Source organism: Hippocampus zosterae, chromosome 8 (genome assembly GCF_025434085.1).
Source record: "Hippocampus zosterae strain Florida chromosome 8, ASM2543408v3, whole genome shotgun sequence".
NCBI classification, from domain to species: Eukaryota; Metazoa; Chordata; class Actinopteri; order Syngnathiformes; family Syngnathidae; genus Hippocampus; species Hippocampus zosterae.
The window spans coordinates 23,945,908-23,960,207 of NC_067458.1; the positions used below are offsets into that span (position 1 = coordinate 23,945,908).

General features: G+C 45.9%; 1 protein-coding gene across 2 annotated transcripts in view; it reads left to right on the forward strand.

Annotated features, from left to right (window-relative positions):
- LOC127605932 (cadherin-2-like) overlaps positions 1–14,300 on the forward strand; it is a 64,306-nt gene that overhangs the window by 17,117 nt on the left and 32,889 nt on the right. The window contains exons 1-2 of one of the 2 annotated variants that reach the window (XM_052073843.1): positions 6,630–6,805; positions 9,020–9,128. In XM_052073843.1, the coding sequence (XP_051929803.1) occupies positions 6,758–6,805; positions 9,020–9,128 (157 nt within the window). In that variant the 5' untranslated portion in view covers positions 6,630–6,757. Of the gene's footprint in view, positions 1–6,629; positions 6,806–9,019; positions 9,129–14,300 lie in introns of those variants that run through there. The other variant, XM_052073844.1, reaches the window with a different exon arrangement.

Sequence of the window (14,300 nt, forward strand, 5' to 3'; positions counted from 1 at the left end):
AGTGTCATGTCGATGACACAAGCACGTTTGATCTTTGCCGCCCTCTGGGAGGAGGGGGGGGGGGAATGATGCTAAATGGAATTAACAGTCATTCGTTGACTTGTCTGCTGAGCTCCTTTGAACGCCGTTTTGTACTCGATGCATTTGCAGTTTTTTTTTTCAAAATATAGCTTGCGTTTAGACAATTGAATTATTTTTTTCTTGGAAAAATGGGAGTTTTTATCCGGGGAAAATTTTTGACATTATTTTCCTTAGATTATAATTTTTTGGGGGACAAAACAATGCACATTTTTCTCTATGTATCCAATTTTGTATCATATTAATTGAGCATTTACATATGTTGCAAGACAAAGTCCACAAGTCACGGCCTAAGTATTTTTTTTCTGCCCCCCCCGGCCCCCCTCGCCCCCCTTGAGATCCAAGTTTAACATGTTCCCGTGACCACGCTCGCCCCTCAAATTTTCCATTATCCAAACTGCTTTACCGCACGTGAGTCGCAGGCGTGCAGGAGCCGATCAGGCCATCAGGCAGTCGGCGGGGGTACACCCACAACCGGCCCCCAGCAAATTGCAGCGCTCAATTGCAGGATTTTAATTGGACCAAATGAAGTCCAAATATAAAGCCTTCGTGGAGTTCCTGCTGACTCAACGATGCAGCTTATAATGTAACTATTTCTTATTCAAATGCGATTTTTTTTTTCTCCCCTGTTCTTCGACTGAAATTATTTTTATTTTTTTCATTTTCTCTCCGCGTCCTTGCAGTGAGTCATTTCGGCTCATCATTAGCATATGAAAGTGGAAGCTGTCGAGCGGCGACAAAAAGCACAAAGCAGCTTTTCATGTCGACTTCACAACGTGTCACTCTGCCGCTGTCACTCCAAATGCTCGACAAGCAAAAGTGACGTCGCCTTCCAACGGAATGTTTTCACGACAACCGTTTCATGGTCGGACCCTTCACGAAAAGAATTCCAATTCGTTTGGCCGGCTTGTAAAATTATAAATCCTCTATTTTTCCCGAGCATAATGTTGTCATCTGGGAGAAGAAATGAAACAAACGAACTTTGTCAATAATAAATAATAAATATAAAAATCGAGAATAAAGTGAAATTTCACATCCATAACAGTAGGTGGCAGTAGCGCTCTCATTGCCTTGTGTACAAGGGAGTATTAGCACAAAGGTGTATGTTTCAGTTTTTTCCCCCCACTCTCTGCGATGCAAAACCTCACCAGAACAGATGCAGGTTGACAAATTTCTTTTCAGTTTTTTGGCGATTGTGTGTGAAGTGTTCACTATCCCCACCCGCAGGCCATAGACGGCTGCCCCTTGACCAGTCGGCTGCCCAGCACCTTTAATGCCACAGCTGCCGTCGTTTGTCATTTGTGTCACTTTGGCGCGAACAACTTCATCCTGGGATCCACTCAGCGTTTGTTAATCAATCTTTAACTTGAGTGCATTCTTCCACTCGGCCACAGCAGAGAGCGAGTGCGTATAAATAGATCCTGAACGCTGCCGCCAACATCTGTCCCACTCGTGGGGCTCCGTGCTCTTTTTTCCATCTGCTTCATACCCGACCAAACCCCATCGAGTTGACACCGGCCAAGTTCGTACCCGCCCAGTTTGTACTTATATCAGGCAAATGTATTTCATAATTCATATACATAACTGAAAGTTCGTGTATGACCACAAAAAAAAAATAAGACCGATGATCAGGTACCAGAAGATAAGTAAATGCCCCAAAAGTATTAAATCTCACTCCATTTCTTCTTTAGATGAAAACGACCCCAAATCCATTCATTTTTGAGCCGCTTGATCCTCACTAGGGTCGCGGGGGTGCTGGAGCCTATCCCAGCTGTCTTCGGGCAGTAGGCGGGGGACACCCTGAATCGGTTGCCAGCCAATCGCAGGGCACACAGAAACGAACAACCATTCGCACTCACACTCACACCTAGGGACAATTTAGAGTGTTCAATCAGCCTGCCACGCATGTTTTTGGAATGTGGGAGGAAACCGGAGCACCCGGAGAAAACCCACGCAGAACATGCCCGTGGAGAACATGCAAACTCCACACAGGGAGGCCGGAGCTGGAATCGAACCCGGTACCTCTGCACTGTGAAGCCCACGTGCTAACCACTGGACTACCGGGCCGCCCCAAATCCAAATGCAAACTATTCACACACATCATACCCGCCTGCCAGTGTGGGGACCAAAAGGTCCAAATTTGTCATGATCCTGTCCTATTTGTTTTTTCAGTGTCTGGCAGGATTGGAGGGCGTCGTCCCCCCCCCCCCCCCCCCCCCCAGAGCGGCACCTGTCGCTGAACTGCCTCGTTATCCAGCTGCCTTTATAAACCCAGCCAACACCCGGCTGTCAGATTATTAGTAACTTTGTTACTTAGTAGCTTTCCGCCACGTTAAATCATCATCGTACTTTTCTTGTGAATATCTCTCGTTACGTGTTCTCGGTTTGTCATCATCATACTTTTGAGGTCTCTTGTCCTTTGAGTTGACAAGCAATTTCCATTTTTCTCGTTCTTTGCGTTTTGGCTTTGGTCCATTTCATACCTGCCTAGCGCGTAGCCACCAAATTCATACCTGCTCACATTCTCCCCCGTCCACTTCCTAAGCAGAAAATTCGTATCCGTTAAGCTCATACACGTCCAGGTCATAACAAACACTCCATTGTTCGCGACATCCACCCAGTTTATATCTGCCAATCGTCAGGCAAATCATTCCGTTGGAACATCCTATCACAGATGGTTGTGATTCCTGAGGTGAGCGCTATCCGGAAGAAGGAAGCACTCGGGGAAGATGAAGGACCGGATTGGGACGAGGCGCCAGTAGTCGACGACTTGGCAGCCGGCGCCTTTTAATTATAAGACGAGTTGGCGTGTGTGCGTGGCTTCAATCTGCTGCCTCACGCCCACTCGCTCCTTCAGTCTCTTCTTTCCTTCTGCCGCCCCAAACGCTTGCAAAGCTGATTTGCAAATTTTGCTCTAGAACGTAACTAAAACTATAGAGCAGCAAAGGCAGCTCTTTTGCGGCCGTCTGCCTATTTTTTGTTGAGTGAGAGATGACTGTATTCCAAGATGGAGGGTGTGAGCGGGCATCCGCAGGGCATCTCTTTTGACAAATGGAGAAAAAAAACACTTTCTATGTGAGGGATGATGTTTTTTTTTTAATGTACAAATGTGATACCCTGTCGGAAAACTTTGATTCACGCGCAGTCGTTCATTTTGCTGGCTCGCCGGCCGCCATGATGGATGAGGCGGGAACCGAGATGGAGGGGGATAAAAGATGTCCGCCGCAGTCGGGAGGGCAAAGTCGTCACGGTGATTAACGGCGCAACCGGTTAAAGGGGTGGAGGTGGGGGATAAAAATCAAAACACGACATCGCCATCCTCTTCACTTGCTGTCTGGCCGTTTTACGCTCGTCACCAGTCAGCTCGTCGGTTTGTCGATCGACTCGTCCGCCTCATCGGTAACATTTACTCGGTACGTTATTGAATTGGCGGGCCAATCAGGAAAAGTCTCCTGATGATGTGTTCAAGATGGCTGGGAAAATAATATACGCAGCGTACGCATCGTTGAGGCAGGCCTAATCAAATGCCTAACTAAATGGCTTCCTCGTCTTCATCCCCGGTCGAATTATTTTTTTTTTTTTCCCCAAATGTGACATATTCGATTTAGCAGTGCAGTTTGCTGCCGAATGATGAAAGCTGAACGTGTCCCACTTTTGACGTCCCACATAGTCACTCGGCTCTAAATAAGTAAGCGGACTTCTATTTCACATCGCTTCTTTTTTCTTTCCAACTTTTATCATATCGTAGATGTATTTATTATTTTTACATGACGAGAGTGTGGGAGGGGGCGGCGGGGTGTCAAGCTGGCCCACTTTGCTGCCGCACCACAACCCACTTGCGTGTGCACGTGTTGGCACACGTGAAGCGTGATAATGATCGCATTCATTGATCAGCTTCATTGTTTCAGACTGAAGTCCGAGACGACAACCTAGTGGTTCTCATCACGACCGGCATTTTGTTTTTGGGACTTTGTTATTTGTTCTTTGTTCTCTCATTGGATATAATTGTGTCTTTTGGAGACCATCGTATGTCGTAAAGTGTCTTTTGAGGTCGTAAAAACGAAAAAAACAAAACAAAAAAACGGAACCTGATCAAACGGCGTGGCCTTAAGGGGCCTCCGGTCCCCACATCGGCAGACTCGCACGCAAGCGCACGCGCGCGTGCACGCGCACGCATTAGGCTGGCGTGCTGTTGTAATTGGAGTCGACAGTGGTGAAGCGGTGAGGAGAGCGCGGCGTAATCAAGGAGACAGACGAGCGAGCCGCGGCACAAACCCGAGCATCAAACATGAATGCCGAGGAAGGGAAGGGGGGAACCCGAGCCACGCGCTGACGAGATGGAACTATTCGATGAGTCGCACCCCCACACCGGTCCGCCTTCGCACACGTTTCTGCATCTTATTCTCTTGACATTGCGCCGCTCCTTCCGGTGCGCAAGGCGGACGCAAGACGTACCGGAAGCACATTTTCAGAGACAAACGAACCCGAGCGGGCCGCGCTTGGTGTCGGCCGTGACCGCCGTTGGGTACGTTGTGACTGCGTGTGGCATGTTTGTGTGAGGAGTGAGCCAGTGTGGGGAGGGGGGCGGGGGGGGGGGTAGATGAAGAGGAAAACGCCTGCGGGCAAACGCAAAAATCTGAGAGAGAAAAGATTACTTTAGAAAAAGGAACGACAGCGAGGTGGAAGAATGGGAAAAAACGATAAGGGCGGGGAGGAATGGATGGACACGGGGGGGTCACACACACACACACACACACACACATAAGAGGATGCCGAGACACTACAAACACTGACAAAATTGCACACGCCTTTTTCACAGCTTTATTGATGCAGCGGGCCAATTTTTTTTTTCTTTCTTTTCGTCCAAATCCCCAATCCAGCGTTCGTGTGAGCCAAATCACAGCATCACCATCGCCGTCTTCCTCCTCCTCCTCCTCCTCTTCCTCCCCTCGTCACACTTTCAAAGCCGTTCTTTGTGTTTCGTCGCCGCGTCCCAAATCCGACATTTTATTTCATCTTTTTTTTTTTTTTTTTTAAAGCAGCCAGAATCTCCCGCAGCTTTTCCCACATCCTCAATCATCATGCACGTCTCCTTTGAAAAGTGCACCCGCAGCACTTTAACTGCTATACAAGTGCAAAAAGATGTCAAGCACCGGTCATGTTGAAAGATTTTTTTAAAACGATTGTTTCGATTCAAATATGCATAGAAAGTAATCCAAGTTGAAATTGTCTGCGCCAGGGTCAAACTGTGGTGTCGTGTCGGGGGATGTTTTGAAAAAGGTGTCTGGGATATTGCCTGTACCCCCCCCCCCCCGCCCCCCCCAACTCTCCGGAGAGTGCCAAGATCTGCTGTGATATAGCTCATTTCCCAAAGCTCGTTATCGATTTTTGTGTTTGTTTATTTGTTGATTTTCTTTTCACGTTGCCATGAGAACGTCTCCTTCACCTCTGTGATCTTTACAGGAAACTTTTTGCATTTCATCCGCCTCCGCGGTTCAACTTTGCCACAGTGTGTGCGATTTTTATTTGAAAAGTCTTTTGGGTTTCGCGTACGGGAGGCATTCTTCAACGACGTGCTACACGGTGCGCTACAATCTACTACAATGTGCTTCACTAGACTACACGGTGCCACAATTCGACAGAATTTGATCCAATCTACAATGCAATGTTACAATCCGTTACAAGGAGCGAGTTGTTTGGAATGTGCGACAGTATTGATTAGCCACTCAAGAGGAATTCAGCTCAACTAAATGGCGCGTTCATGAAAACTTGGAAATTCCAAATACTTGCTAGTTATAATGCTAGTTATGCTAATAATGCTAGTTCTGCTTACCTGAATCTAGCTGTATGACTGTAATTGTATTCATCTGTACTATTCAGTAATTATTTTCATCTAGATTACCTAAAGTAGCATTATATTTAATAATTCTGTCCGTACTACATTTACATTTTTTACGAAGCAAAAAATCAATAATTAATGAATACTTTGAATCAAAGCAAATAATTTAGTTGTTGTTTTGTTTTTGTTTTGCAAATGTATGCTTCTCACTCAATTCTTGGTACAGTGTAAATCTAATGACTAAAAAAAATAACCAATTGAAGATATACAAAAATCACTCAATCCAGTTGACATGACTGACACGTTCCTTGTAACACAATTCTCACTATTACAGTATAATTCAAAATTCACCTCTGTCGTCTGATTTTATGACATATAATAATAATAATAATACATTTTACTTATAAGCGCCTTTCAAGACACCCAAGGACACTTTACAAGAACAAAAACCACAAAACAATATGCCGTCTAGAAAGTTAGTAGCCACATAGGGCTGTAGTTGGTTCCTTCTCTACTTTAAGAAACCGTATTTAACGCTTAAAACTGTTACCAGAAAAGAAATATCACAATCTGCGAATCATCTGTGATGAAAAAGGAGTACAGTAGCTGTGGAAGAATGCCTGCCGTGTTCGCGTTGAGCAGTAGGGGGCGTTAGAGAGGCATTTAGGCGGGGTTACGGAGGTGGAGGAGGAGGAAAAGAAGAAGGCGGAGGCAAAAGAGGGGAAAGAGGAGGCGGTGGGAGCTCGCTGGGGGTCTGGCTCGTCAGCTGAGCGCAGAGGCTCACAGTTCAGGCGAGGCGGGCGGCTGGAGGGATTCACGATCCCGAGAAACGAGCACGTCATGCGGCCACTGTGGATCTTTTGGACGCTCATGGCGGCCCCGTTGCAGGTACACGCCGACGCATACACAATCACATACGCGTTGCGAGACCCCCCCCCCCCCCCGCCCCCGCTACCCCATCTCACCATCAACGAGCGCACACGACAGAGATGCTCTCATTGTAGCGCTCTTGTGAGAGTACAGTAAGCTGGGGCTGGTGACTGATCTGAGATCGGCTCAATGTGATCGACACTCGTTGGCGTCGGTGTGCTTGCTGCCGATCTCGGAGCAGATCGCGACGATGTTGATGTTACCCGGGTGATCCCGTCATTCATTTTTTTTTTGACATCCCATCTATTCATCCTTTGCACAGAGGCGGCTGAGGGGGGGTCGGGGGGGGGGGGGGGGGGGTTGAGAAAGCAACACAAGCCCACACAAGGATTCGTGTCGTCGACTAGTTTTGAGTTGTCGCTCTGTACTAGTTAACGGTAACTTGTTCTCTCTGTCTGATAGTGATTGACGTCCATCCGTCCGCTCTACGTTCGTTCCAACTAGACAAGGTCTATACTGTACAAATTCGACTGAGCTATGCACGTTCTTTCCGAACTAGCGCTACCTAGTTCTATTTGTCTATGGCTATTTTTTTTTTTTACTATTTCGATCTGTTTCCTAGATTGTTTTGTGTTGACGAGTTCCAGTAGGTTCTGTTCAGCTAGATATCTAGCTGGACTAGTTCTGGTTTTATTTAGTTGTATCTATACTAGTTGATCCACGGTATATTTGGTTTTGTCTCGAGTATAATAATATTGCAGTCGACGCTTGTTCTATCTTGACGAGTTTGACCGATAGAAATCGAGCTAATCTTGCTAGTTCGAAGCATCTTTAGTAATTCTATCCATCTTTACAAGGCGTATCATGATGAGTTCTATCCGCATTCGTTCTATTTTGATATTTTTAATCATTCTTTTACTTTCTCTATCTATACTAGTTCTATGTCTTCTATTTAGCTGGAATGTACGGTTACAAGTTTACAAGTTCCAGCTTCCATTTTTGACATATTCTGGCTCAAGAGGTCTAGCGGTTGTCTCCCAACCTGGCGGTTGTGAGTTGGATCCTTGCCCCCCTGGTGACCACGTCAAAGTGTGCTTCATAAGCAAAGGCCCTGAACCCCCCCCCCCCCCCCCCCAGTTGCTCCTGATGCTGCGTCATCAGTCAGTGAGTGAGAAGCCGGTGTGAAGCGTTTTTGTAAGTGGAATAGCGCTTTGCTAGTGAAAGAAAGACCATTTGCTAGCTTATTGCTCGTGATATTGAGCTATCTGTACCAGTCATCGCCACGCTTTGCTACTGTAGTTTGTTTTTCTTTCACTGCTAACAACCATTAGCTTTGTGGTGGTGGTGGGGGGGGGGGGGCGGGGTATGTAAAATGGCTGCCATGTCGGGTTCCTATGAGATGCTCATTAACTCAAATGACTTGGGTTGTCGTTAGCTTTGAGCTTTGCTTAGCTTAGCTAAGCTTAGTTTGGGAAGCAGACTCGGTCGTACGACGTTTTGTTGGCTGTTCCATATGTGAGCTGACTTCCTGCTGACATAATCCGGGCTAGGCTAAATCCAAGTTTTTGGGTTAAGTGGAAGCAAATCAGTGGCCACCCCGCCCCCCCAATTTGGCCCCTACTTAATCGCAACCCCCCCCCCCCCCCCCCTCATCCCCACAGACGCTAACCCGTTAACAAGCTGCAACAGATGCTTTACATGCAAGCATGTCAGACGGTCTAGTTGGGGAGTGGGGGGCGGTTGGGGGGGGGCACCAGGGTCCATGTTGAAAACAACAGGAGACACGCTAATGATCATCACACTGATCTGACCTCATTAATTGTGTGCGTTGCGGTTATTATTCCCACAGGGAGGCTTGGCTTTCATTAGAGTTTGTTACTTCCTGTCTTGCAAAAGCTTCCATATCCTGACATCACCGATTCTGTTACCCCCCCCCCCCCCCAAAAAAAAAAAAAACACACACACACATAAAGCCAAAGAAAAAGCTAAACACGCCTTCCGCATCGTGGTTTAATAGTTTGGGGAGTTTGTCGTGCCGTTGCCGTTTGGGCGTTATTTGGGTAGGGTTGGGAAGATGGGTGGTGGGGGGTCAGTGGGGGGGGGGTTAGTTGCATTGTTGGTTAGCCGGTTGGGTTATTAGTCGTGGTGCTGTATCATTAGTTGGCTGGTTGAACTCCAAATGGGGCCTTGTGGTCTGTTCTTCATCACACATTTGTCTTTTGCTGCACGCAGGTGGCGGTCCTGGGGGGGCCGCCTTCGCCGTGCGTGAGAGGCTTCTCGCACGAGGAATACACGGTGGAGACGGAGCGCGAACTGGAACAGGGACAGGCCGTCGGCAACGGTCAGTCTCACACACACACACATGCACGCACACACAACACACACACACACTCAGACGAGGTAATAATCCCCCGCTTGTGGTTGGGGGGTTGTTTAAGCGCAATGCCGACATTTGAGCCACAATGGAGATTGACGGAGAGGGTGGGAGGCTTTTGCAAAGACTGAGAGTGGAGTGGGATTAGGCGCGTCCGCTCAGCAGCCCACACATGCTTCGGATGGCTGTGATCACACACACACACACACACACACCAACACACACACACACACATGGACGCAAGCAGACGCTACATGTGCACAAATGCATACTTACTCATCCCCAAAAAATAAACAGCCCCCCCCCCCCCCATGTTGCACGCACGCATTCCGTGCATTTCTGCTTTCCATGTTTTGAGTCAAGGACCAAACAAGTTTAAAGTTCAGCAGTTCACTGACTTGACGAAATCCCATTTTCATCGGTTCGGCCGAGTGAGCGTTCAGAGGTGTCCGTAAACATGCCCCCCCCCACCCCCGAAACAACAAAAGAATGTGATTAGTTGCCGTCGCAGAGCGTGCGTGGTTGCCAAGTTGCGACATTTTTGCCTCATTAGTTGCATATCATCATCACCGACATATTTTAATATTCATTCATTGTCGATGAATTGTTTTTGTTTGTGTGGGGGGGGGGGGTTGTTTTCTTTTCTTTTCTGTGCTTAGCAAATTCATTGCAGTGCTTTCGGTGAGCTCTTTGTGAGTTTACCATTTTGAGGGTGAATGAGCAATTGAATGAAAATGAATTTTAGCAACCTTGTCTTAGTTTTATTTTTAAATCAAGCAGTTATATATTTTCTTATTTTTTTTCATTTAAAATTGTAAACAGTTTTTTTTTAAGTGAAATTGAATGTGGTCATGACAAATGCTTTTGTAAAATAGAAAATAACTGATTTTTATAGACTTTTTTTTTAACAATCCTAACATTTTAATGTGATGTGGAAATCCCCCCCCCCTCCTCCCCCCACCCCCTTCTGAAAGTCCCAAACTCCTCTTTGCATGCCAAGAGTGTGGAGGCTGCTCAACTTCCAACTTTCACTTGGAGGAAAATACGTGAATGCATTCATGCGTGTGCACATGTGTGTGTTTGTGTGTGTGTGCGTGTGTGTGACTGCACGCATTTAATCATAGGCATGCAAATATTTGGCTCAACTCAGCAACAGGATTTAAAAAAGAGTTTAAAAAAAGTGCAGCTTATGCACAGTGGTGGCAGCTTAAGTTTAAGATTGAAGGGACTTACATTTTTACGTTTGATTTGCGGCGTGAAAGCAGAAGCTGTTTGTTTGCACCGGGCTGAGATTACCTTTAAAAAAAACACACACACACACACACACACACACACACATAACCACAAAAACAAGTTTATGTTGATTTTTATTTTTATTTTTTCGTAAATGAGTTTTGGTCACTTCTAACAACTCACCTGGCTTTCAGAAAAGGGTTGAAAGTTCGGCTTTCAAGTTTGCGATTTTGAGTTTCAAATTAAGGTCAGCCAAGGGGAAGGTAGAGTTTCAAATTCGGGCTTCTAGTTCAAGTTGAGTTTTCAAGTTAGAGTTTGATTTTTGAACTAGGGTTATCGTTTCAAAAGATTTGGGTTTCAAGCTACTGTCAGGGCTCCAAGTTAAGAATTTTAAGAGCAGGTTAATTTTTTTTTTTAAACAAGGGTTACTGTTTCAAAATAAGGTGTCAAGCTTTGTCATGGATTGACATTAATGTGTTTGGGCTTCAAATTGGTTTCAAGCTAACTCGGCCAACTTCTAGTCCAAGTTGAGTTTTCAAGTTAGAGTTTGACTTTTGAACTAGGGTTATGGTTTCAAAAGATTTGGCTTTCAAGCCACTGTCAGGGCTCCAAGTTAAGAATTTTAAGAGCGGGTTAATTTTTTTTTAAACAAGGGTTACTGTTTCGAAATAAGGTGTCAAGCTTTGTCATGGATTGACATTAATGTGTTTGGGCTTCAAATTGGTTTCAATCTCAGGTTAGGGTTTCAAGCTAACTCGGCCAACTTCTAGTTCAAGTTGAGTTTTCAAGTTAGAGTTTGACTTTTGAACTAGGGTTATCGTTTCAAAAGATTTGGCTTTCAAGCCACTGTCAGGGCTCCAAGTTAAGAATTTTAAAAGCAGGTGTAATTTTTTTTAAACAAGGGTTACTGTTTCGAAATAAGGTGTCAAGCTTTGTCATGGATTGACATTAATGTGGTTGGGCTTCAAATTGGTTTCAATCTCAGGTTAGGGTTTCAAGCTAACTCGGCCAACTTCTAGTCCAAGTTGAGTTTTCAAGTTAGAGTTTGACTTTTGAACTAGGGTTATCGTTTCAAAAGATTCGGGTTTCAAGCCACTGTCAGGGCTCCAAGTTAAGAATTTTAAGAGCAGGTGTAATTTTTTTTAAACAAGGGTTACTGTTTTTCGAAATAAGGTTTCAAGCTTTGTCATGGATTGACATGGATTGGTTTCAATCTCAGGTTAGGGTTTCAAGCTAGAGTTAATAGAACAAGTTCAGGTTAGAGTTTCGAATTGGGGTTTCAAGCCATAGTTAAGTTTACAAGTTGGAGTTTTGAACCTGTGTTAGCGTCATGAGTTTGTATTTCAACTGAGAGTTTTATTTTTTGGTTTTGTTTTTTTATAACAAGCATTTCTGTTTCAAATTAGGGTTTCAATGTCATGTTTTTGATCAGGCTTTGAGTTTCAAATTTGGCTTTCATGAAGCAAGCCGAAGGGTGAGTGCTTCAAAAGGTTGGAATCCACGCTGAGGCAAAGTCTAGAAAATCAAGAACAAAGGTTCTTCATTTTTGGTGAATTCCCCAAAAAGTTTGAAACTGAAATTGATTCGATCCAACTTGTTTGGCTTTGAGGCGTCGGCCACGTGTCGCCCCGCGCGGCACAAAATCCCGGGGGGACTTTCTGACGGGACTTCAACTTTTCGTCACTTTTTGTTTTGTTTTTAGTCAAGGAAAGAACCTTCAAAACATAGCCTCGCTGCACTCCAAGTTAGACTTTGGAACTTGAGACTTTGGCTTTCAAGTCAGCATTAGGGTGTCGAAATTCCAGCAGTTTCAAATTAGGGTTTTAAGTGAGCTTTCAAAACCAGTGTTCGAGTTTGGGTTGAGTTTTCTTGTCAGGGTTAGATTTTTAAAACAAGGAATGAATCCTCAAGTCCGGGTTGGGGTTACAAGTAAGAGCGATCGAGTCAAGTCAAGGGGTAGGGTGCCAAGAATCCGTTTACGTTTAGAGTTTTCAGGACAGCGAGGGGTAGGTTTTCGTGTCAGGGTGAGGTTGCCAAACATTGGTAGAGGATTCGAGTCTGGGTTCCACTCGAGGTTTTCAAGTTAGTGTTTCAAATGAGTTTGAAGGTTTCAAACTCAAGGTTTGTGCTTACAAATTAGGGTTTCAAGTCCTGCTTTTAAGCCAAGAGCCAAAGTCACATTTAGGGTTTCAAGTAGATTGCCCTTTTTTTCCAGACCCAGACCGATACCTGTACGACTATTCACTCGCTGAGTACTCATCGATACTACGTACCCGATACTGCTTCAACTTTTAATGTATAACATTTAATTGAACACAAAATGTCGTGAATAAACACCTTACTTTCTGACACAGACGTCAAAGTATCAAACTGCCGCAATGTGGCGCCAACTACTGCTGAGGAGGACTTGTTAGATGTGATATTTTTTTTGCCTCAAGTATCGGTGGCTGGTATCGGCAGCTTACCCGATATCGTAAACTAAGGCTGGAATCGGACCGATACCAATACTGATATCCGTGCTCGCCCGTTAAGGTTTCAAATGAATTTTTCTCGACTCAACTTCATTTATACACTGAAGTGCTTTCAAAACAGCCGCCTGCTGGCAGCCGCCTCCTGCAACAAGGTGGATGCTGCTCATTTTCTCGATTTGAGCCCCTCAAGCACCGGCGGCGGCCACAAAACTAACAAGGCAAGACTTTTGCTTGGAAACGTCACCTCCAGTTGTCACCCAAAAAAAAAAAACCCACCAATCGATGCCCTACGAGAATGTCAAGAGGAAGCTTCGGCTTCACTTTTTGCCGGCAAACTAAATTGATTTCAACCTTCGGACTGTGAAAATCAAACTAAAAAACAAAGTCGGTTCAACCACAAAAGGTCAAAAAGTGACTTTGGATTTGATGAGACCGGCAAAAAAACTCTCAGTAACACAAAGCTGAGCTTGTGCGTGTGTGTGTGTGCCTTCGCGCCTGACTGAGCTTGTCCGGGACGCGGCGAAGTGGAACGAGGCGAGAGAGCGTCTGCAGCAGACGCAACGCCGCGGTCAAACAAACGAGAGCAAAACAAAACAACAAAAACAAACTATCAACAGCAGGAACAGAAGCACGACCGACAGCGGGGCCGTGTTTACATTATTAGCGCCGTAACAAGTTGCGCTTTCAAATTAGGGTCGCAAAGAATTGATAAACAACACTTTGGTCGAAATAGATTCATTCATTCATTCATCTTCCTAACCGCTTGATCCTCACTAGGGTCGCGGGGGGTGCCGGAGCCTATCCCAGCCGTCTCCGGGCAGTAGGCGGGGGACACCCTGAATCGGTTGCCAGCCAATCGCAGGGCACACAGAGACGAACAACCATCCGCGCTCACACTCACACCTAGGGACAATTTAGAGTGTTCAATCAGCCTGCCACGCATATTTTTGGAATGTGGGAGGAAACCGGAGCACCCGGAGAAAACCCACGCAGGCCCGGGGAGAACATGCAAACTCCACACAGGGAGGCCGGAGCTGGAATCGAACCCGGTACCTCTGCACTGTGAAGCCCACGTGCTAACCACTGGACTACCGGGTCGCCCGTCGAAATAGATGTTTTATTTTTTTTTGTTGGTGTTAGGATTCAGGAAAAATCACGTTCGGCAACCAGGAAAATTTTTTTTTGAATTAGCATCTTGGGGGAAACGTGTTGCAAATCAGGGAAATTTGGATGAGTCTTCAACATCGCCCGTAGAGCCGTCCGCCCAAAATGGCCGACAATCCGGTTGAGTACCGGCGCCCGAAGCTATCCGGGGGATCGTTCGGCGAGCCCGCCCGTCACCTTCCGATCCGATCAGACGCCAGCATGTGTGTGAGTTATTAATGAAAGAGAATGAAAGCGCCTGACCGGCGGCGGGAATGACGGGAAAAGGGAG